The sequence below is a fragment of the Protomyctophum parallelum genome (genome assembly GCF_964188405.1).
Source record: "Protomyctophum parallelum genome assembly, chromosome: 20".
NCBI classification, from domain to species: domain Eukaryota; kingdom Metazoa; phylum Chordata; class Actinopteri; order Myctophiformes; family Myctophidae; genus Protomyctophum; species Protomyctophum parallelum.
Window position 1 is genome coordinate 11,066,856 of NC_139718.1, and position 24,780 is coordinate 11,091,635.

Consider the following 24,780-nt stretch of genomic DNA (forward strand, 5'->3'; position numbering starts at 1 on the left):
CCAATCAGGAGATAAATCACACACGATACAGGATAAACAAGTGAAATTGGAAGAAATGGAAAAGTTGTGAGTGTAACACTAAAACTGAAAATGATAAGAGTACCTACCATCTCCTGATTGGATGATATTGGCAAATGAACTTAAAATGCATTTTCGATTAAAGAGTCAGAGATGGGGACCCTCATTACTGAAAAAAACCCCTCAAAATAGCAGCCATAAGTTACTGAAAGAAATGTGAATACAGATTGAATGTTTTCACAAAAATAAATACATAACATTTCACGTGATAAAGACAAGTCCTACTCTTCAGACAATATAAATCGCACCATGTTTCTCAACCATAAAACTAATTTGCTGTACTGTATAGCTCCGCCCCTGTTCAATTTGAGATCAGCTAAAGCAGTGGCTTAAGGAAGGCATATGGGTGAATCCACCCCGCTCCATCCTTTGCGGAATCCGAGGAGCTGGTTGCTAAGAAAGATGCTAAGGCTTTGTGCAGAGGGCTCCCTCCCAGTTAATTAAAATCCTACTTTATCTGTTTCATGCTATCAATTAGAATGACCTGGCAAGGGCCCAAGCCTCTATGTGTAGATAACCATGGCAATAAGATGTGATTGATGCAGAGAGAAGGGGGGGGGGGGGGTGTTGCAGGCTGCAGCTAGCGAGGCCCTGCTGTTGTTTGAACGTCTTGTTTTGTCTTCATATCCTGTTTTGCTCCCAAGCCCCTCCCTCTTAAGACCCAGCCAAAAATGGCTGCAGTGGTGCCCGTCTATAAATTCTGCATGGCACCTCATCCACCATGTTAGATTGATAAGATCTGTTTAATATCCTCATGTGGAACATGGCAGGTGTCAGCCACTTGATCATTGTCAGCTGAACTACAGGGGCGACCGAGGCTTCAGATGGACAGTATCAATGCTCTGCCTGTGCCAAGTCTAATGGTTTCATCTGTAATCAAAAGAACCATCGGGGAACAATGTTTTTGCTCAATTAATAGCAGATCCATCAATGCTTGTCTTTTCTTTTCACCCTCAATTAACTGCAACAGAGAAGCCAGGCTACACAACCAATCAATCATGCTGAGCCTAACGGAGTAAACTGTTTTGGTTCCACGTCAATTTGCATTATGTACTTGTGATTATTCACTGGTGTTTTGAGTTGAGAAGAAAGCCTTTAATTGTTTTTCATACAAATTAAAATAAAACCTCTTCAATGCCAAAGTGTGGAGCAACAGAAAGATGAGGAAGGAGAGGGAAAGACTTGCAACACATGGCTTCGGCTGGAATGGAACCAGAGATATTGCAACCATATGGTTGGTGCTCTATGACTTCAAATGCAGTGCGCCTCCCCAGTTACAGTTTTAAGTTAAAATTTAAAGGATTGCTTAGATACCTTTCCTATGAATTCACTTCCTTTCTCATCATTTGTATTAAACAATGACCAAATGCACATCATCATCATCACCAAAACACAAGCCAAAGAATTTACTGGAAGAACACAGACCTTTTATTATAGAAAAAACAAAACAGAAAAATGGGATATTTTAGAACAGTTCGCCCCACCGACTTCAAATTCAACACACGCGTTCCACACCACAGCAGGGGGTGCAGTGCCCGGTGTCGAGTCAGTCGGACCCACGGTTGTCCAGAACCGCCTCAAAAAGGCCTCTCCACGGGCTCTGGACAGGGCCCCTGCCCAGGGTCCATATATGGTGCTGGCCTGTTGTGACATCATTCCGACGTCTGCATAGACTCCATATTTGGGCATGCCTGACAAAGAACTCCATATATGGCCATAAAAGGGACGCAGACATAATATCTGGGTGGGGCATTTCCAACTTGCATCGTTTCAAGTAGGCCAGTGCCCAACAGGCACCGCTGTAGAGGCCCCATAGGCACCGCTCTAATAATAAACACATAACCATGTGCTCATCGGAGCACATGTCTCTGCCAGGTAGGTTAATGTCAGAGTAATCTAGTAAGAGTGGCGACACGCTTTGATCTCGCCGCAAAGCAGGTTCCTATGGGCTAAAGTTCCAAACATTGCTCCTATGGCTGGAACTATCCCATTGAGATAGAATGAGCACTTCCGCATTCCATTGTTACAATGGACCCCAGTGTCGCTACTCTCTTACTAGATTACTCTGGTTAATGTGGGCCAGCAATGTTCGGAATTGGCCAATCGGGATGGAATATGAAAATCGTACAGATCCGTCTTGATCACATGACTATAGAGATAATGGCCCTCATTTATCAATGAGATTTACACCCAAAAATGGGCGTATGCCAAAATCAATGCAAATTTCCAGTGTGACTTTGAACTTTGATGTACGCCACGCCAAATCGTTATGTTTGGATAAAATCTGTAAGATAATGGCAAAACAATTGTATGGCAAAACAACCGTTTTGCAAAGACCGGTGGCGCTACAATACATATTTCTTCCTCGGTCACATGACTATAGAGATACTATGTACCATTTTGCGTCATGTTTTTGGACAAAATCTGTAGGAGTACACTTAGCAAAAATCCGCCTCCTGGTGCTACTATAACAGGCCGATGTGAAATATTTTGGGCAGAGGTTCTGCTCTGGCAACCAGGGAGTGTGTGACGAACGGACACACACACATACACAGACGGCCGGACAGGGTGCAAAACATAGTCTCGGCCACGCCTTCAGCCTGGCAGAAACAATAATTACCTGAAGTAACAAACAATATTGGTGAAATAATACAGCTTTAGTCCAAAACAGAACATTTACTGTCATCTAGTGGTCGATGTGGAGTACTACACAGATCTCTTCTCAAGCCACTTACTCAGTTTCACATCACTTCTAAGTGCTTCTGAAAGAGTTGAAGGATCGACTGAGTGGACTGAGCTGGGAGACGAGGTGTTGAGGTGTCGGGTTACTGTATCCTACCTCCAGGCCAAAATCACTACCAGGCATGACGGTCTTGGGTATGGCTCCGTTGGCAGGGGTGGATTTCAGAGTCGGAGGAACCATCTCCATCGCCCCAGGTGTCTTCTGGGGTTGTGGCATGAGGAAAGGGAAGCCTCTTCCAAAGGAAGGGAAGACGGGGACAGATGGCTGTGGGTCTTTCTTCAAGGGCCATCCTCGACCTATTGTGTCCATCATCATCTCCATGAGGCCAGGGGCTTCGTCTGGTGGTGGTCCAGAGCTGCTGGGGGGTTTCTGACGGTCTGATGCAGGGGCTGTGGCTGGAATCAGGGCCACTGGGGCAGGAGCATACGGTTGGGGACAGGGAGAGTCCACTCGCATTGGGGATATGGGTTCAACTGTTGCAGGGTAAGCTGAATCTACTAACTCCATCTGGGGTAATGCATCTTGGTCTTGGTTCCGGCGCCCATTTGCTGGTGGCAACATCTCTGGCTGAGGTCGGGAGTTGTCTAGGTTCTGGTGGCCATTTGCTGGTGGTGATATCTTGGGCTGAGGTCGGGGGTTGTCTTGGTTCTGGTGGCCATTTGCTGGTGGTGATATCTTGGAGTGAGGTCGCGGGTTGTAGCGCTCTAAAAGGCCCTGGTCTGTAATAGGGTACATCTGGATTGCCATCTCATACCGCTCCTCGCGGATGCGTTCCATGTCCCTCAGTTCCAGGGGCAGATCCAACTCATTGCTCTGTAGGCAGATGTGAGTAAACATAAGGCGTTCCGTCTTGCCATAAAAAATACAATTTTGTTATACATCACTCAGTTACTGGTGTAATTTACTCCAGTTCTAATCAGCGCTGTGCATAACCAGGGACGGCAGTGGCTCAGGTAGGTTAGTGTCCAAGTGTCCTTGAGCAAGACACTGAATGCTCCTGATGAGCAGGTTGGTGGGGCTTTGCATGCTTTCCTCTGCAGTCGGTGTGTGAATGGGTGAAAGTAATGCACATCGTACAGCGCTTTGGATAACACAAATCGCAATATAAATGCACCATTTACCATAAGCGGTCACATCATTTTAACCTCTCTAGCAATGGCCAAAAAAGAGGACGTGGTCATATAGCATAAACAAAGGCACAGTTGCTAAATCTCATTCCTTGGACAGCATATTCATTCTACGGGCCGACGGTGTGGAACAAACTCCCACTATACCTTCGACAGGCAGCCTCTGTAGACATTTTTAAAGCACATTATTAAAGCACAGCTCAAGACATACTTCTTCACTCTTGCTTTTAAAATCTTTGTTATTCATGTCCTCACTGTATTGACTTATTCACTGATGTCGTTTTATGCCTTTGCTTTTCTTTTTCTTTAGGTCATGAAAGGTGCTATACAAATACATTATTATAATAAGTATTTAAGTATTATATTTATTTAACCCATTCTGACCTGAGATCAGATTCTAAAAATGTCTTCTACATCCTGACAGTTTTCTGAAAAAGCTATGTTTCTATGTCAGTCGTTCTTTGATTTTTCAAAAATAGCAGACCTACAAGCTCGTAGCGCACCACTCGGTGGCGTGCTATGAGCTTGTAGATCTGCTATTTTTCAATAGCTAAAGCATGTCCCACTGAGGTGATCAAAATCCATAATAGGCAGCAGTACAAATAAAAAGGTGGTAAGTATTAAGTCCTATTGCCAACTATTCCAGTCAGAGGACTCCCGAGTGGAATATACTGCATACTCAAATGACCATGGCCTTGCACACTGCCGCACGACTACAGAGCTAACAATGCATAGCTCAAAACCCTGACGCTAGACAGGAGGGTGTGGAGGGCAGTCTCACATCACATTATTTTGAGGTTACTCCATCTTAATTCCAAGGAGACCCACTGGGACATAATGGTTAATCTAATATTCAATATTTTGCACAGAAAATGAACAGGGGCACAGATAGTTGAGGCATAAAAGTGCCAGTCATTCCACAGGCAAGCCAGCACAAAACTGAAACATTTACGGGCTCCTTCTGTTCGGTCTGTGTGGGTTAATGGTAAGACCTAAACATCTTCATTTTTATAACTTCATATTCACTCAGTGATTTCCAAATGTAAATCAATCGACGGAACTACTAACAAACAACAAGCTTGTGTGTGTGTGTATGACTGACCGGGTATCCGGGGTCACTGGTGAGGTAGGCGTTGACCAGATCTGTGTAGTCCTTCATGAGAGCGTCCAGCAGCATCAGTCTGAGAGGCTGCAGGTGGATCACTGACAGAGCCATTACCTTGAGCAGGGCCACAGGGCAGGGACGCTTGTACCATATCTCCCCATCTTCCTGTCAAACCATGCATATTATAACATGCATGAGCAAGCCGCATGCACAACCATACACGATATGTAAATACGCCGTCTTCTATTCATCCTTAATGTAACCAAGCAGATACAAGGAAAACCTAGCTAAGACAACAGCAGCAATAAAATAAATGCAGTTCATCATACAGTATCATGGCATAGTAATATAAAAGCAATGAAAAAGCTGTCACAAAGTGACAGAAGGCATCCTGTACTGCTAGGCTGGGTGCTGGAACAAAACAATTACATGAAATAAGAAAATCTGCACACCAGAATGATGCTCCCCCCTTCCCTTCTGGTGTGCGGATTTTATAGTCATTTGTGCTCAGCTCTATATTTATATTTTTTACTACTGTGTAGTGTGTAGTAGATATCATAACCATAGAAGAACCTTGTCCTTGATCATGCATACAATCACATAAGCACATAAAGTAGGCTTTATTATGATGTGTTTGATTAATAGTACAGCATATATATTGACACATGGTACCCAATTAGTCGGTCTACAGAAAACAAGTTCTTACTCAAATCTCAAAGATTTTAATTCACCAAATGAAGTGTTTTCTAGTTCAACAAGTGCTCCATCTAGTGGACCTGGTTTGGTAGCTACTAAAGGCAAAGCTAAATTAAGCTACAAAGACAGGGGGAAGCTTCCCTTTGTTGGCATTGATTATACTGTATAACACATAACATATTATGCCAATATATAGCAAGTATATAGCCTATGCTGCCATATTCAGGTTAATATATGTGCATATATATTGTAAAAGTTCATTTTCTTCCGTAATATAATTCAAAAAGTGAAACTTTCATATATTCATATTCTCAATTAATTGTGCATAAAGTGAAGTATTTAAAACTTTTTTTTGTTTTAATCTTGATGATTATGGCGTACAGCTCATGAAAATCAAAAAATCCTATCTCAATGAATTAGAATATTTTACGAGACTACTACAACAACGAGAAATGTCGACCATCTGAAAAGTATATTAATGTATGCAGTTAATACTTGGTCTGGGCTACTATTGAACAAATTATTGACAATACAACCTAGTCCTAGATTCTCTGTGGGGTTCAGGTCAGGCCAGTTGGCTGGTCAGTTAAGCACAGTAATACCATGGTCAGTACACCAGTTACTAGTAGTTTTGGCTCTGTGGGCAGGTGCCAAATCGAGCTGGAAAGGAAAATTAGCATCTCCATGAAGCTTATCAACATACTGAAGCACAATGTACTCTAAAAAGATGGCTGTGTTGAAACCAGTGTTAAAATTTCACTGTTAGTGGATCGACACCATAGCAGATAACATGGCCTAAATCATCGCTGTGTTTTGTCATGTGTTTAATTATGCAAGAGAAGAGAGTGGGGGGGGGGGGGGAGGTCCTAAAATGTACTTCTAAACAACCCTTCTAGTACTTTGGATAATATTTGGTCCATGAATCAAAGTACAATATTGAGGTAATCTTGCTTAGATAAGTGCTTCTCAAAGTTGGGGGGGGGGGGGTTCCAGGGGATCCCAGCTAAATTTGTTAATACAGCAACACAATAATTTTAACCCCTTTATCCATATTTTATACATTGGCTATTCAGAAATAGCAGATATACAATCTCTCAGTGCATCACTTTGCTGAATCTTGAAAGTGAATAATTTAACACAAATCTTCTCTTCTGTGGGTCCCTGGCACAAAACATTTTCAGATGGGGGTCTGTGTCCAAATATATATCAAATTGGGGGTCCTTCAAATGAAAAGGTTAGACATGTACCTTGGTGAGCTTGGACTTCATGAGCAGGGAGGAGAGTTTTGAGGATGGCACCTCCATGTGAAAACCTACAACCTGCTCTAGAGTACTGACTCTATCTGGGAGAATTCCCCCGGTCTCCTTGTAGAACCACAACACATCGGCCACCTAAACAGATGCAGACATTTAATCAAAATTAAAGCTAGATTAAAAGCTAATGAACAACAGAATGCTACAAATGAATGCCATAGAAACAACTGCAGGGAACGCAGAAAATAGTATTATTTTCGAAAAATATTAATTTACAAAAAGTTCTTTAACAATAGATGTACAAGCTCACAACACACTGCAATGTGCAACTCAATTTTTTTTAAACACCCTTGTGTGGTTAAGAATTTAAAAGGTGTGAAATACCTGTGTGTCAAACACATTGGTTAGCTTTACTCCAAACGAAGTCGTCAGACAAGCAGCAACGCCTTTGCTGTCATGAATGACCTGTAGTGAAGGAACAATTCCAAACAATAAAACATTAAAACCAGGAATGCATGTGTGTCCTTGTCCGGGCACCTAGGCTCCTAATGAGTCCCGGAAATACATACATTGAGATGGTTAAACAAAAGACAGTCTCAGATTCTCACCTTCAGAACGCGTTTACTTTCCAGGATCATGGACAAGCCATTTTTGAAGGCACGGCCTCCAAGCTGGAGGATGTCGAACAGATAGACTGTGTTCTTTGTTGCAATCTTCAGAATAATTTGACAAGACAATAGTCAGAACATATCACATTTTTCAGCACGCTAAACATAGGGACACGTACAGGGACGGACAAAGCTGGGCATTGGAGTGGCTGCACCCTATGGTTGCACCACTCAACAAAAAATAAAGGGCAAGGACAGGAATTGAATAAGAGGTCGTTTTATGAAGTGTAAACTTTATAATCATTGCAGCTGAAAGACATTGTTTATACTCATATTTTCGCAGTGCAGAATAGACAGTAGTAGGCTGCATGAATGTTCGCTGTCAGCAGCTGTCCTACTTTCGTCTTACTTAACCCAAGAGCAAAATAGCCACCATGTGAATATGGTAGATTCCAAAGACCAAAGCGGACACTCATCCTCACCTGCAACCAGCAGAGTCTCTGCATCGCCTCCACTCCATCAGCTCCTACACCAATCACCTGCTGTTTCTTGATTTGCATCACCTGATTGGACCAGATGACAACAAACAGGTCAAAAGACACTCTACATAATATAACATGTATATGGCAATATTCCCTCTTCGGAATATATGAAGCTAGAGCAAAATGGCCACTGTTTGAATATGTAGACATTTCAAAAGCATTAAGAGTGTGTGTGTGTGTGTGTGTGTGTGTGTGTGTGTGTGTGTGTGTGTGTGTGTGTGTGTGTGTGTGTGTGTGTGTGTGTGAGAGATAAGAGGCTTAACCTACAGCTGGTCCAAACTTCTCGTGAAACTCATCAATGACAACAAAGTTGATATAGTCTTCTTCGTCATCTTCATCACCATCTAAAAAACAGGATGAGCACGGCCAAAAATAACAAACGGTTTATATGAATTATTCATGAAGGGCAGGAATACTTAATGTAAATTTACGAAAGTGCAAAGCAAATATTGAAAAGAAAAAAGAAAACATCACCCAATGTGACACTCTTCCTGTAGGGCTGGAATTCGTCCACTATGAGATGGCCTTCAAGTATCGGGTCTGGAGGTTTTCTGTGTAGATTAGAGACTAGATTCAGCAAGCGGCAAGAAACAACACTAGACCAAATGCAATACAATGCATCATTGCTTACCTGTTTTTTGTTTCATCAGGCATTTCCACTGAAAATTAAGTTAAACAAGATAAGTTATCAGATAAGGGAAAAACAAGAATTACAAGTCATAACTGCCAGGTGCCGAAAACTCTTGTTCATGAACATCTTCAGTATAATCAGTTTGTGTGCCGTAGCCTGCCTCAGCTCACAGCTTCACGTTGCAGCGTTCAGAGTATGGGATTCATATATTCATATATCAGCAATAAACACATCAAATGAAAAGGCAATTTATTGGATGGTTCTTGATATATGCGAAAGACAGACACACACAAGACAAATAATACACCCACTCACAGAGATTTGTGTTTGTACCCCTGGAATTTATAGAGCTTAACAGTGAGTGGCATACTGAGTCCGTTCAGCCTTAGTACTCACCATTCAAAACCTCATGTCCAAAGAACATTTTCACCCCAGGAATCTTTCTTCCATCCTTGACATCAACAACTGTAACAATGAAATCCCATAATTTACAGTCACACAATTGCTTTTGCAATGCAACAATAAATTGAACGTCTTATGAATATGACTAAGTAAGTAATGTTCTTCTTTCAAGTCTCCCCAAAAACGCTATAATTCAGAATGCAGCCGCTACATTTCTTACAAGGCTCTAAACTCTAAAGGAAGCTGAAGACATTCAAAATTCAATCTCCATTAGTGGTGCTACTCAATCTCAATATACTGTAGATGCATACCAGGATTGGGACACAAAAGCAAGGTCATCAACTTTCAAGAGAAGACATAACAGAAGAAAAGCCATGTTAAAGTAAATTTACTTTAAATTCTAGTCAAGTGTTGTTTCACAATAACACAAATCATGCATGCTGTGTGGTAAAATTATATTAACTTTAAAAAACCTCTCCGACATGGTACCAGTTAGAGATCACTCAATTTTGTATAGGCTGCCCAAAGGCTGCCTAAAGTTCACCAAATAGCATAATAATATACTTAACCGTGGCATATTGTATAAGACATATCTAAGCCTGTTTGAGACAGCCATTTAAAAAAAGTGTTTTTCATTCATGCTCACTGGGAGGAGTTTGACATTGACAACACATTGGCACATTGAAGCTAAACTACAGTTGTTAACTAAAACGATGATCATAAGCTAGCATGAAAAGGGTAGGCCTACTTAACGAGTACCAATTTATGTATTTGATTGATTGACCAGACCAAGCAATTGACAGTTTGCAAATAGTGGTGGACAGTGCGATTTTACAATGATTGCGTTAAAATTACCACCGCTGAAGTGCCCTTGAGCAAGGCATTGAACCCCTACCATGAAATGTTCTATGAGCAGGGCCTGGCTGTAAACAAGTTCTTGAGCTTAGTCCAGTTACCCTGGGTAAACATATAGTAACTTTGCTTTTGCTAAAAAGGGTGGCTTTTGTTGTTTCAATTGCGGTCCCGTGCATTCAATTAATCGAGAATAACTACATGCATACGGAAATAAGATCCAAAGTAAAACACTTGACTGACCATCCTCTAGGATGATGGTTTTGTTGAGGTTGATGCGCTGCACGGTGCCGATGTATGCAGCCGTCCTGAGGGTCAGTTTAATGCGCTTTCTCTTCAAGATGTCCACGAAGTTGAAGTCTTGTGAGGACATCATGTTTGTTATCTGTCCGTCTGTCAAATAAATGCTTTGATAAATCTTCTTCAACGTTCTGCTCAACTTCAACTTGTCCGTCCGCGTGTTGAAGACCAAACCAACCTCGCTCTGCAGCTGCAGGTGTAATAATGGCGTCTTCTATCTGGGAGTGGTCAAAAGCACGGTTGCCAGGTTTTGCGAGAAACATATACGTTAAAATATCTACAAGCTACAATATTCAAGCTGGTAACATAACAAGACAACTCACGGCTTGGGCGAGCCGCCTTCACTTTCAAGCACGGATGTGTGTGTGTGTGTGTGTGTGTGTGTGTGTGTGTGTGTGTGTGTGTGTGTGTGTGTGTGTGTGTGTGCTAGAAAATATTTTCAAATATATACGGTACTTATTTTACATAAAACAAGCCCAAAGTCGCTTATAATAAGCGGACAGGGCAACACTGGTCAAGGGGCCTATCCAGATCTGCTATTTGCGGAGTGCCCCCTCCCAGCATGCCCGGCCTCTGGTGGTGTGTGATGTTATTTATGCTTATGGGAATACTGTTGTACTTTTTAGAGATTTGTGTTAGTTTTTGTTGTTTACACACCTTGACCGACGGTTGAGTGAGGAGGCGAAGGCCTGCCCTGCGCCACCCCGGCCCGGAGCCGAGGAGATCCCTGGGGCAGCCAGCCGGCCGGTCCTGGTCCAACATTTAGGTGAGCACCGTGAGCCTGGGCCACGATGTAGGCTGGTGACTGGTCGTATGCACTCCTGAGAGGGTGTTCATTGTCATTGTCAATGGCAAATATTGAGACGTGTGGGGACTAGATTTAGCGGACATTTAACCTGAATTCCCTTTCATTGTCAATGGCAAATCTTGAGACGCGCCCCTTAAAAATAGCTGATCTACGAGCTCACAACATGTCGCAGCACGATGTGTTGTGAGTTTGTAGTCAGACCATTTACAGACCATTTACCATATGATATTATGAGCATACTATTACATTTACTGGGTAAAAGAAAAGAAAATCTATTAAATATGGAGGTGCAATGGATCGCAATGCATTGTTTGGCCACAAGGTGGTAATCTTGAGCTTTCTTAAAAATCTGAAACATGATTGATTGATTGATTGATTGATTGATTGATTGAAATATTTATTAACAGTTTGCAGAATTACAATACATTTCAAGCACAAACTCAATACAAAGACTGTTAACTGTGAGTGGACGACCCAATTAAGCATTACACTTGTTTACAACAGGGTCCACATTGTTCAATTCATAAAAACATTTAGAGACATACAAATAGACACTTCTATATAGTTAAAGAACAGAACAGGAATTCATCATATAGGAAGCAAAAAGGGAAAAGATACATATACAGTGAGGGGAAAAGGGGGGGATTCAGATTTTACAGGGGCCAGTTTCGAATTGCAGCCGTCCGTAGGTGCCCTTTGAGAGCGGTTTTGAAGGAGTCAAGGGATTCACATGTCTTAATGACTGTTGGTAGGGCGTTCCACATTTTGGTGGCATAGGAGCGAAAATAATTCAGTCCCTTGTTTGTGCCGAATCTGGGTTGTACATCGTTTGTTGCACTCCCTCTGGTGTTGTGGGTGTGGACTTCGTTTACATTAAGGAAGTATTTAGACAGGTACATGGGTATCTTCATCTTGGTGGTGTATCGAATCTTGTGGACCAGACCCATTGCAAGATGCTGTACTCTGTCGTCGACCCTAAGCCATCCCAGCCTGTCAAAGTGGGCAGGGGTGAGGTGGGTTCGGGGGGTGAGGCCAAGTAGGAGCCTGACCAGTTTGTTTTGGGAGGTCTGGAGCCTTGTTTTAAGGGCCTTTGAGGTGCTGTGGTACCAAGAGGTGGATGCATAGTCAAAGAAACCTTGTACGAGGGCTCCTGTTAAGGTCTTCAAGGTGTTTTTGTTGACCAGTGAGGAGATCCTGTAAAGGAATCTTGTTCTTTGATTGACTTTTTTGATTACGTTGGTGGCCATTTTATCACCGGTCATCTAGTCATCTGTCACCTAGTGTTGTTTATAGATGGTTAAATTGTAATTATACACCATACTTGATGTAATCGTGACAAAATACAAAGTTCTGGTAGTAGAAGTTGTGTGTGTTGTGTAGAAAATCTAAATGGCTAAAATCTGTCATAGTGTCAGTGAGAAACAGGTGACAGGACTTGACGGACACAGCATGATCTGATCTTCCAATAGTTATTGCTGGGTTGCAGTAGTCAGTGATGAGGTCATGAGGATGTCTGCACATTGATGAAATAGGATTCAGCCCTCCTGTAGTTGCCTGGGTAGCCACCTGCAGATGGTCTAGTTAGTACATACATGGGCAACTGGCGGCCCGGGGGGTTTAATGTGGTCTGCAGGTTAATATCGGAATACTGAGATATTATTGATTTCAGCTGTTACAATTCCAAACATGACCCACTTTAATATATATGTAGCTTAATGAGTAGTATTCAAATGTTCAAATTCATGTTCATTGTCCAATGCATTTGTTAACTTTATGAACTAAATACATGTATGTATATACATGTATTTAGTTCATAAAGTTAACAAATGCATTTGAAATTAAATACAAAGGTTACTTTGCAGGATTCAAATTAAAAAATAGCAAAAAATATTTCAGGCTTTCAATTCAAATATAGCAAAAATAGCTGATCTACAAGCTCAAAACGCGTTGTTTGTGCATGTAGATCGGCTATTTTTGCTAGGGCAGAAATATGCAATGTGGCACTCTGGAGTGAGTGTGGAAATATTTGGCCCTTTCCGTCATCCAAGTTGCCTACCCCTGGTCTAGTACACTGGTTCTCAACCTTTTCAGGCTGCGACACCCCCAAATAACCATATTTTACTGGGGACCCCTGGAAAGCACTTGGAATTGTAGGAGTTTGAGGCATTTAGTTTGACTCGGCTCCACAGATAAATATTGTGAAAATGGCCGTTCTACAAGCTCACAATGCCTTGCGTTGCGTGGTGAGTGCGTGGTGGTGAGTCCCACTTTGACCAAACATTGGGACAAATGAGGGAAGGGTTGAGGTATTCCCTGAAAAAGACAACATTACATTACAAAGCCTGAGAAAGATGGTACTGGAAAGCAGTGGTTCTCAAAGTGGCGTCCTTGAGGGGGTTCCAGGACGTCCCCAGATAAATTATTGATGTAGGAAGTAAATGGACCCTTAACTCTGAGTTACAGACCTCAGGGGGCCTAATGCATAGCAAACCGGGGGTCCTTGAAATGAAAAACATTTGAGAACCACGTGCTGTATGTATACTGTATAAACAGTCTTGCTTGAGTTTACAAAACACACTTATTTTAACCATGGTGACTGATGATAAATTAATTATGTATGACCCTACTTAGGACATGAAACCACAAAGGTAGAATTACCTGCTGGACAGCACAGGGGTATTTTATTTCACGGTTCCTGACTTACAGATAGTTTTAACAGGTTATATGGAAAGACCAAAGAACTAACCAGAGCCATGGGTACATTTTTACAGCAGGAGGTAGACCTATATTTTAAAAATAATGTTTTGAGTAAATCAGTAGCAACGTCTATTCTGTCCTTGGAGTCGCTGTCCTTAAGAAATGACGATTGTCCATCTCCGTCAGAAATCCCAGACTGGGAAGATGAAGATACAGACTTGGAAGCTGATGGTGGTGAGTAAAGTATACGCTGCAGTTAAAGTTCTTGCAAACTCAGTTTCCCTGGTGGTGATGTGATCAGAATGAATGTACTGCATCTACCACTATATGATCTACATCGCTGATTGACTATGCCATCGTCACTATGGTGATCATGTTGTTTATATGCATACCTCTGCTACCACTCTCTCCAGGCTATACATTACAGTATACAATACTATACATTATACAGACAGTCTACCATGGACCGTTACGTTTGATTTGAAATTCCAAATCCACTACACATCATTGTCATCTGTATGACTGGGTCGGTCTGACTGCATTATCCCATCGTACATGGCTTCAATGGCACACTTTATTTAGAAAGTCATCAATGGGCAATTCGCTGCATATGGCTAGCATCCCTTTCAGTGTGCTTTTATGGGTTTAGCCTGGGTTTAAGTTATATTGTGATTACTTGTATTTCTTTTACCAAAATCAAATCAAGGATGGCTTTTGGTTTTTATGCTCTGTGGTCCTGGAATAAGTTCCAGAAAGACTGGAACACATTTTTGAATAGTTCAAATGTACAAGCTCACAACGTGTCGATGTAGATCGGCTAGTTGAACAATTTTAAAATGTTTTCAAAATAGCAAAAGAAAAGGCAAAGCATGGCGAAAATAGGGCCCAATGTCTGCAGTGCATTGGATAGTTAGTTGTCTGACATAATTGTCATTCTTATTCGCTACCAGAGGTGGAGAATGGTAACAACAAGGACATGTCTACGGCTGATGTATACCTGCGGGCGTGTGAGCTGGTGGGAGTGGTTCCTGTCTCTTATTTTATACAGAACCTAGGCAACTCTACCATGAACCTCAACCACCATGGACTGGGGCCGCTCGGCTGCAAGGCACTGGCTATTGCTTTGGTGGTAAGTCTGAGTAGCTGGTTAACCCATTTTGACCTGAGATCAGATTCTAAAAATGTCTTCTACATCCTGACAGTTTTCAGAAAAAGCTATGTTTCTATGTCAGTAGTTTTTCGATTTTTTCAAAAATAGCAGATCTGCTAATTTTCAATAACTAAAGCATAACATAATGCTAACACCAAAAGGTGTTACTAATTGTTTTGTTGTTATCTAGACTGACATGCACATCAACAAGTTGGAACTGGTAGGCAACCACATCCTAGGTGAGGGAGCCAAATATCTTGTAGAGATGTTGAAGGCCAACCTCACCATTCAGAGTCTGGTAGGTGTTAACAGCAGTTCTCCTCACCATCCACTAGAGGGCATAAGTGTTTTGCAGGTCATTGTTGGACATTTCATTTTAACTTTACATAGCATACAATGTAGAAATACTCTGTTACGTGAGTAAATCAAATTTAAATATAAAAGTATTATAGCCTTTTATTTTACTCAATTTGTTCTTCAAAAGTACAAAATCTTTTGAAAATAGCCATTGTTCAAACTCACAATTTGACGCAATGTGATGTAATCAGCTATTTTTGACGGGTGCTATCCCCTCCTATGCCCAGCTTTTTCCGGGTTTGTGTAAACACATTGGCCCGAATGAGATTTTAATAGACAAATTGTTTTGGTTAATGTTATGTTTTTGTTTTGTAGCTAACGTTTTCAAATAATTGTAGGGGAGTAAAAAGTATGGCAGTGTTAGTATTAGTATAGAGAATCGAAAAATCGACATACATGTACACATTGTAAAACTAGTAGTTTTTTTAGTATGTGCACTACTTGAGTAAAGCTACTTTACCACAGATGTTTCCTTACAGGATTTGTCCAACAACCATCTACAGACTGGAGGCGCTGAGTGTATTGGACGGATGTTGCTGGAAAACATTTCCATCAAATCTGTCAAACTTTCAGGTAGAGCATTAATCTTGCTATATTTTATACTTACAGTATATTTTGCACATTTTATTTAGACCTATAGTAATGTCTTGTTCTGTTTGTTTTTTTACTAGGAAATGGATTTACTGAGGATGACGCTAAATTCTTTGCGGATACCTTGGCAGTAAGTAGTTAGTGATTAACAGTATATCATTTGATGTTTAACATCATGATGGCTGACAGGGTTCTTCTGTAATATTTCCCCCTTTAGAGCAATTACAGAGTGAAAGAACTGGACTTGAGTCATAACAAATTCTGTGGCGGTGGAGGGGAGCATTTAGGACAGATGCTGGGTAAGGTGAACTTCACTGAAGCAGAAAAGTTAAAATGTTGCTGTGCTCAACGCGTACAGTGCGAGTCACCAGGATGCTTATTGTATTCACTTTGCCGGTTTGCAAATATGGCAAAGAAAGACAAAATTATAGAGCTGTTGTACAGATGTCGCAGCCTGTGGCCATCGTCTTGTACTCTGTGTGCACATGCTGTGTGAACCTGCAAAGTATTTAGCTTCACTGATCACAAAGTATTTTCTAATTGAGCAGCTTTATAGTAGGCCAAGATTCAGGAGTCACCGTAATGGAAAGAAAATCTGGGTTTCATTCCTATCTTTCTGCTTCATTTTCCTTCCATTTCTAACAGCAAACAACGAAGGCCTGGAGGTTCTGGATCTAAGTTGGAATCATCTTAGAATGAAAGGAGCTGTGGCTTTTTGTGCTGGTCTCAAGGTATGGATGTATAAGCAGTAAGCACCAACAGTCCTCTTCTTGGAGCTAATGTGCAACATACTGTAGCACATGCTTAACCATTTAAGCCCTGTGTAAAAACTGACATGAAAAGGTTTTAGCACCACTGATGTAGCATCATAGGTTTTTCAGAAAACTGTAATTGTGGATTTTGAATACATTTTGTATAATTGGCCTCAGGTCTTAATCAAACTTCAAACTCCATTTTAACCATGATAGATTCATTGAAAACACCCATCCTTGGTTCTAGTGACTGATATTGTCCTTTAATGCATACTTTTTGTTTAATGTTTACATTTATTTGAAAGTGAAATATCCCTTTAAACGAGTCCATCCGCTCCATGTAGGCGAATGTCACATTGAAACACCTGAACTTGTCTTGGAATGGTTTCGGGAACGAGGGGGCTCTGTCTCTGGGAGAGGCCCTGAAGTTCAACAACACTCTGGTGACCCTGGACCTCAACAACAACCGCATCACCAACGAGGGTGTGGGCATGCTGTGTCGAGGTCTGGAGTGTAATGACACACTCAGAGTCCTACTGGTGAGTGAGTGGAATACTTTATCTTTTTGCCAGGTGCTTGAAAAGCACCCTGGCCTACATTCACTACTACCTCTAGTAGTGACCGTAGTGGACCCTTTTTCATGATTGGCTGCCTCATCTCTAGGCTGCCTCTAAGCCAATGGGAGACTTAACCCATATACCTGGCAGTTATGACTCATCATTCTTGTTTTACGGTGTGGATCTGCAAGAGGCTCTCCATCTATGTTCGTGTGTGTGTGTGTGTGTGTGTGTGTGTGTGTGTGTGTGTGTGTGTGTGTGTGTGTGTGTGTGTGTGTGTGTGTGTGTGTGTGTGTATGTGTGTGCGTGCGCGCGCGCGTGTGTGGATGTGTGTGTGGATGTGTGTCTGTGTCTGTGTGTGTGTGTGTGTGATCAATAAAAACATAGTGTGTGCTAGTCATCAATCAACGTTAGACATCAAAACCGTGATAACAAAAGGCGATAAACTGTAGTATCTGCATGTTCAGTTTCATACATAGTCGGCAATCTAAAATAAATAAATCCATTGAAGTTGTTTGCTCTTGAAATGAGCAATCTAGGAGGGGGAATAGGGATCATGGATTTGTTGAGAAATGGAAACATTTTTAACTATTACCTGTACATCTTCAAACATAACATCAGACTATATGCTCAACCTCTAGCAGCAACTAGCAGTTTAGGCCTACTAGAGATTAAAATAAATCACACCCGTGTGAAGTGAGGGGCGCTCTTATCATCGTACATTATCATGCATCATCTCATACTGGCCAATCAGAATGCCTGTTGCCACAAATGTATGTCATATTTGGCGGACATTTGACCTAGTTTCTCTGTTCATTGTCGATTGAGATGAGACGTGTGGGGACAAGATGACGTAATTTTTGTGGGGACAAAAGCTGTATATAAGAGGGGCTAGCGGCCCTTGTGTGAAGTGAACGGTGCGTTTTATCATGATGATAAAACTACGTTTATACGTTCCGTAAAACGTCCATAGACTTGCCTGCCACATGACGTCATCGGAGGACACACACAAAGCCACGCATTAAAGCTTTTGGATATTAGAGGTTTAAAACCTTCTTTGAATCAGTAAGTGTGCAATCATTTCACAAGGTCCTTCATAATCCTTATCGAGGAGCCTCTGTAGCCTCCACCAAAGTGATTCCAGTGATTCAGGTAGTGGAAGAGCTGGTAAAGCTGGTTTCTCTTTGCGAATCCCGGCGCCTTGGGAATCTTCCCGTGGTAGGCAGAGTAGAAGGAGCTGTCGAAACCACCGAACATCCCTGCGATGGCCAGCTCGTACTCTGAATGGCCATAGAAGGAAGCCGGGTCAAAGGTGACGGGGCCTTCGGAGTACTCTGCCACGTTGCCTCCCCACAGGTCTCCGTGAAGCAGGGCAGGAATCACCGCCATGTTCGCAAACATCTGAGGAATCCTGTGCTGCAGCAGAGTCCATAACTCCCGGGCCTCTCTGTCCCCATAGGACGTCTCCACCAGGTTCAGCTGATGCTGCAGTCTCTGTGTGGAGTAGAATGTCAGCCAGTCGTCCTGCCACTCGTTGTCCTGTGGTATGGAACCACAGCATGTAGGTACATGGAAGCCAAATTCTTCAACGGCGACCACGTCAGACAGCTCAGCCCCCTTTCCTACCGTCTGTTGCTCTTTATTTCGTTTGTCCAGCTGTCTCTTGTTGTGAAGATGTAGACTTGCCATCTGCTCGCCAAGCGCCTTTGAATACTTCTCGGTGAGGCCTTTCATGTCCACGTGTTCCATCACAAACACAGATCCTCCCGCGTCAAGCTCGATCACCTTCACAGGCCTTGGTACCTTTATGGTTTGTGTGTTTATGATGGCATGCAAGCTGGCCGTTTCCCCATCAAACATCAGTTTGGCCTGACTCTTGTGGTTTATCTTCACAAACACTGTCCCATCGTCAGTCTTGTAACTGTGTCCCTCGCTGATACATCCACTTCCAGAATATCCTGTGGACTTCAGCATGGAGGTCCCCAACTCCTTCTTGAGCTTAGCTTCCATGGTTCAGACGACAGTACTGTATGTGATACTGGCACGATGGCGTTGGGAACGCACGTGGCATAGGTCGGTTGTACTTAGAGGCCGGCCTGTGGTGTCATTTATGTCAGATATACTGTACGTATGAGAAGTCAGTGACACACATACTGTTGTCACGGAAACGGTCAGTGGCATGACGTCAGGCCATGTCGTCATGTCACCCTATAAAGTGTGGCACAGATCCACCGGTCAACAGACAGCCCCCTCAAGGAGCCTCTTTGCATCAGCCCTTTGACAGCTCACTGCTGATACAGGAAATCGTTACACATACAATCGTTACACATACAAACACTATATCTTCTCCCCCTAGGACTCATCTTAAAAAAACATGGCATCTCCTATCATCTATACGCAGATGACAATATATACATGCCCCTAAATAGAAACGGCAACAGCCCCCTGTCCCCTCTCTTTGAATGTTTAAAAGATATTAAAGCCTTGATGGTCCTACATGTTTGAAATATTAATGAAAATAAAACTGAAGTAATAATGTTTGGACCAAGTGTCATAACGCTTTAAAGAGTTAAAATGGATAATGCTTTTAAACTTGATACACAAATAAATGCTGTGGTTAGATAGTTTTATCTTTTAAGGACCTAGAGCGAGTGATACACGCTTTTATTACAACTCGCCTTGATTATTGTAATGCCCTCTACGCCGGCGTTTTTAAATCTTTAAATGGATCAGCGCCAGTTTATGTTTCCGATCTCAGACAAAAAAAATTATAAGGAAAGTAAAATAAAATAATATTTCAGTCATAAACAACTATTTATTTGTATTTTTTTATATTTAGCTATATACAGTAGTGTAGATTCTTGTCGTAACACAAACATTAAATGCCATTGACAATGAATGGAGCGCCATAAGAGCGCCCCTCACTTCACACAGGTGTGATTTTTTCCACCACTAATTAGACATTAAAGCTTCCATGTTGTTTGTCCTGTGTTTGTTTCAGCTGGCGTACAACTCCATAACAGTAGAGGGAGCACTGACCCTGGTCAATGTAGTGAAGAACACACCTAAATCTGCCCTGGAGGTGATCAACATAAGTGTAAGTTGATTGCCCTGCCCCCTGCCCCATGCCCTGGTCATCATCGTGTTCACTCTGCTCTCGTGTGAAGTGATGTTTTCAGTCACCACAGCTCAAACGGAGCCCGGGGGTGAAATCAGCCCTCAACTACTTCTGACATACAGTACATCCTAAGGGTTAATTGGCCCATGCATCCAGCAAGCCCAATCCAGTACTGTAGTCACTTTGAGTGGCACCAAACGAAGCCACAGGTGAACGTATGTACTGTATATCGGACATTACTAAACCTACCCATAACCCTAACCCATAACTCCTGGATTTGAACCCAGGAGGTATGGATTGAAAGTCTCTTGACTAACGAGTCATGCTGGCTGCTGGAATGGTTTTCAAGACTCTAGTAGATTATATGACAACGTCTAACTTATGTAACTTTTTACATAAATTGGACGTTGTCATATAATCTACTAGAAAAATCACACCTGTGTGAAGTGAGTGGTGCAACTCCGTGTAGGTGTCCCCTGGGGATCCCCGGAGGTTCAATACCCACAGGAACGCGGCCAGGGTACCGGCCCGGTTCCGGCGAGCCGCCCTGCGTCTAAAACAGTCGAGAAATGACAGAGTTACTGTGTGGGGGTCCCCGGAACATCCAGACCCCCAGGAACGCGTCCAGGGGGGGCGGCCCGGTTCCGGCGAGCCGCCCCGCGTCCGAAATGGTTGAGAAATGACAGAGTTACTGTGTGGGGGTCCCCAGGGGGTCCCTCTACTGTACTGTACCGTCACTGTACTTTACTGTCACACCCGAAATCGTCAGTTAATATACAGTTTGTGTGTATGTGTGTGTGTGTGTGTGTGTGTGTGTGTGTGTGGTGTTTCTCTGTGTAGAACGTGCTGGTGAATGAGAACTTTGTGCAGCTTTTGGAGCTCACGTGTCAGGAGCACCCCAGCCTGGAAGTGCAATACGGCGGTGTTGGAGGTTTCATCGCTAAGAAAGCACCCAAACGTCCCGACCCAATGAAAGTCATCCAGGTCTGCTGGTTCGCACCATTGACATGTATTGCCTTTGCAACTTGAAACTAGAAATGCACTCTGCCGAGATGCCAACTTGCTCACCATTGACCTTATACCAACCTTGAAACGTACCTTAGTTACGTCACCAAGAATGGTGGTCCCTTATTGGCTGTTGATGGTGACGTAAAGCTGGTCCCTGATTGGCCGGTGGAGTACACCGACATACATACACATACCCAGCCGATCGCAGTATTTGCGCTCTCTGCTTGTGCAAGTAATAAAAGCTGCCAGGCTCTCCAAACAGGTAGTGGTATAGTACATCCACAGAATATTAATTATTACTTGCGCAAGCAGAGCGCGCAAGTAATAATTTTCGTCCAGTGCTTCGATGCTTATGTGGCCGTTTGATGTGTATGCGCCGTGCCAGCATATGACGTAATGACTACTTGTGCTTGATATGGCAGTGGTGCCAGATTAGATACATGTATACATAGGGGCATTACCTTTAATCCTCCCGACACTAAAACATATTGTCATGACGTCACCATCGAAAACCTATTACACCCTGGCATTGGGTCTTTTAATTCACATCTTTATTACGTCATCATTGAGAGCTAGTTATACCAGTTATAGCCTGACGTCATATGCTGCTACGATACATACGCATCAAACGGGGCATACGCAAAGTAACCACAGTATACCGCTAATCAACTTACAAATTACATATACATAGCTGAGATTTGACAGTTTGTAGCAGTCGACAGTACTTGCGCGCTCTGCTTGCTCTTGTGTGCAACAAGCAAGTAGGCACTCGACAGAGTGCAGTTCTAGTTGGTAAATGTTTTTGAAAAAATTTGAACCGTGTTTTGTATGTATAAAGGAAACTATTAACCACTTATGACAACTATAAATGACATGAAAGTAAGCAAAATGCTCTCCCTCTCTTTTCAAGGATTATCTGGACAAACGCAAGCTCCGCCTGTGGGATTTCTTTCGAAATATTGACAAAGATGGTACCATGCAAGTCCCGGTCGCCGACTTCAGAAAGGCTGTGGAGGTTTCTACATTCTGTTTATTTATTGGACTGTCCAGAACGACTCTTTACACACCGGGGGCTTATTATGACAAGTGACAACTATAATGACGTGAAAACCTGCATGAATTGAAAGAATTCCATTAATAACCATACAAGATAAACTCATTGTTTGCCTCCTCTCTCTTGTAATTTGTAACCATAATAGCAATCCTCAATCCCATTGGATCGCTTCCAGATTGAGCGCTTGATACAGAAACTGGACCGTGATGGGACAGGAGTGGTGGATTACAGGTGAGTTTGTAGAGCTATAATAACCGTTTTCCGTTATAGGGCAGATTGAAATGAACTTTATACTTGAAGTAACCACTTATGAACCCCAGCATCCCTATTCTGGGGGGAATACTCACCAAAAACACAGATGTACAAGCTCACAATGCTAGATCACTGCCTACAATGCAACAAGCTGTATTGTATGTGATCATAAACACCCAGCTTGAACCTCGAGTGCTCTCACGTTTCTGTGCAGGGGTCTGGCGGACACCAGGAAGCAGATGATGAGGGACCACCGCCGGAAGCTGCGGAAAGCCGAGTCACGTGAGAAGAAGGAGAAGCAGAAGAGCGACCGCATCCTCAAGACCTTCCAGAGCGCCGTGGATGCGGTCACGCCGCGCGGCTCCCTGGTCATGTCTCCGGGAGGCGTGACCAAGGAGGACTCCGACGGTCCGCAGCACTTCTCTGCCACCCCGCTCAGCTCGTGGCATCACATCGTCATGACCAACAGCAGCCGCTACTCCGTCACCAACCTCAGCGGCGAGCACGTCCACCATCGACCACCCAGCTCCCGCTCCTACATGCTGGACGACTCTGACGCAGAGCTGGACGCCGGCAAGCTGAGTCGCACCGCTAACGACCTGACCAGGTCCAGGCCCGCGCTCAACAAAACCAAAGGCAAGAAGAAGAAAAAGAAAGGCAAGAAACGTGCAGATAAAAGCTCACAGGATCCAACGGAAACCTGAAGGCGAACGATTAAGCAAAACCAAACAACATTGCAATCATTGACTTTTTTTTATTCAGAAGTTGAACTACTTAAATATACTATTAAAGATTACAGAGACAAGCCATGATTCAGTGTGATTATTTTTAATTAGTGACCACTGACTGTGTGTATCCCTCCTCTATGACTCATCCCTCTGAACACTCAAACCCCTCCTATCCTGGCTAAGGTTGCAGTATCTGATACATTAGCCTCCCTGTGTGTTTCCTCATCCTCACCCCCCCTCCTCTCCCTGGGTCTGTGGTGGGGGCAGCAACCCCCCCTCTCTAAAAGCCAGCACTCCCCAGGGGGACAGTTCTTTGTGCTCTGATGAAAGCCTGTCTCCATCTGGTACTGAGGACCAAGTCACAGCACATTATTAGAGTTTCTACATATTTTTTTTTAAATATTAGGACATATTTGCAGTACGGATGATCAAAATGTTTTCAGCACTCACATGAAGCTGCTGAAATGTATCTTTTTCAGTCGTAATGATAAACAAAAGTCCATTTGAACACAGGCTCTACAACAGACTGCGGTTGAGAACCACTCAACCATGCAGATATCAATTTGTACCCTAAATTGATGTGTACAGTATTTGGTCATGGTCCTCCATCTGAAAAGATTGTGTGCTAGGGACCCCCATAACAGAAGATCTGTGTTAAAATGTTAAACATTATTCAAAATGTGTAATAGTAAAAGAAAAAAAAAGGCCGATCTACAAGCTCAAAGCGCAGGGCATCGTGACACGTTTAGATCAGCTATCTTTTTCATAGCTGAAGCATAAAATAGGGTATTAAATGTTTGTTGTTGGGCCCCCTGGTCTGGAACCCCCTCAAGGATCCCTGGAGGGTCCCCGGACCCCACTTTGAGAACTGAACGAGTTCGTTGGATGAGGGCTATACAGAAAATGACAAACCAGAAATCTCAATTTTTGCAGATTTCCAAAAATAGTCTTTCACAAAAAAAGTAATTCAAGAATTAAAACAATAAACGTACTATGCTTTAATTCAAGCAAACAGTCTGGACTTTTGGTTCCAACACTGCATTTTAGGGCAGAGCGCCCAGCATTGTGCGTGCCCCTCTTCTCTCCTTCGTGTCTGAGACACTCAAACCTGGGCCTCTGTCTAGTGGCCCCAACCATCTGTCTTAAAAGGTAAGTATCAACTATGTTTTTAACAACACAACACTATTTTCATTCATAATATGTCTTACACTGGCAAACACATGTACCCCTGGCAAGTGGTATAGAGCGTTGCAGTCCCTCCCCCTTTCAGAACGACGAGTGGCCCAGGAAATGAAATGCAATGCATTTCTCCCATAGGATTTTCTTTAAGTATTTATTTAAAGACGGTTACGCCGCGGACAAAGCCAACTC

The 24,780-nt window shown here is 42.8% G+C and overlaps 3 protein-coding genes across 3 annotated transcripts; 1 reads left to right on the plus strand and 2 right to left on the minus strand.

Moving 5' to 3' along the window:
- Positions 1–2,830: 2,830 nt before the first annotated feature.
- Positions 2,831–10,413, minus strand: exd1 (exonuclease 3'-5' domain containing 1; the record flags this gene model as incomplete). The annotated part of the gene is made up of 9 exons (XM_083792865.1): positions 2,831–3,634; positions 5,051–5,218; positions 6,997–7,140; positions 7,387–7,467; positions 7,611–7,715; positions 8,093–8,173; positions 8,420–8,496; positions 8,627–8,692; positions 10,281–10,413. The coding sequence occupies 9 exons, from the start codon at positions 10,411–10,413 to the stop codon at positions 2,831–2,833; spliced, it is 1,659 nt and encodes a 552-aa protein (XP_083648991.1).
- A 4,399-nt stretch (positions 10,414–14,812) lies between these two features.
- On the plus strand, positions 14,813–23,413 carry lrrc74a (leucine rich repeat containing 74A). Its single transcript, XM_083791762.1, has 12 exons — positions 14,813–14,971; positions 15,183–15,290; positions 15,829–15,922; positions 16,021–16,070; positions 16,158–16,239; positions 16,586–16,671; positions 17,037–17,231; positions 20,251–20,346; positions 21,208–21,351; positions 22,286–22,390; positions 22,575–22,660; positions 22,896–23,413. The coding sequence occupies exons 1-12, from the start codon at positions 14,819–14,821 to the stop codon at positions 23,383–23,385; spliced, it is 1,689 nt and encodes a 562-aa protein (XP_083647888.1). The 5' UTR covers positions 14,813–14,818; the 3' UTR covers positions 23,386–23,413.
- Positions 18,327–19,259, minus strand: LOC310877813 (ketosamine-3-kinase-like; the record flags this gene model as incomplete). The annotated part of the gene is made up of 1 exon (XM_083791763.1): positions 18,327–19,259. The coding sequence occupies one exon, from the start codon at positions 19,257–19,259 to the stop codon at positions 18,327–18,329; it is 933 nt and encodes a 310-aa protein (XP_083647889.1).
- Positions 23,414–24,780: the final 1,367 nt, after the last annotated feature.

Excerpts from the sequence above, each read along its gene's own strand:
- lrrc74a (XM_083791762.1), top strand. The coding sequence starts at position 14,819 with ATGTCTACGGCTGATGTATACCTGCGGGCGTGTGAGCTGGTGGGAGTG. Across the intron at positions 16,240-16,585 it reads GCATTTAGGACAGATGCTGG|CAAACAACGAAGGCCTGGAG; the intron begins GTAAGGTGAACT and ends CATTTCTAACAG. Across the intron at positions 22,661-22,895 it reads ACAGGAGTGGTGGATTACAG|GGGTCTGGCGGACACCAGGA; the intron begins GTGAGTTTGTAG and ends GTTTCTGTGCAG.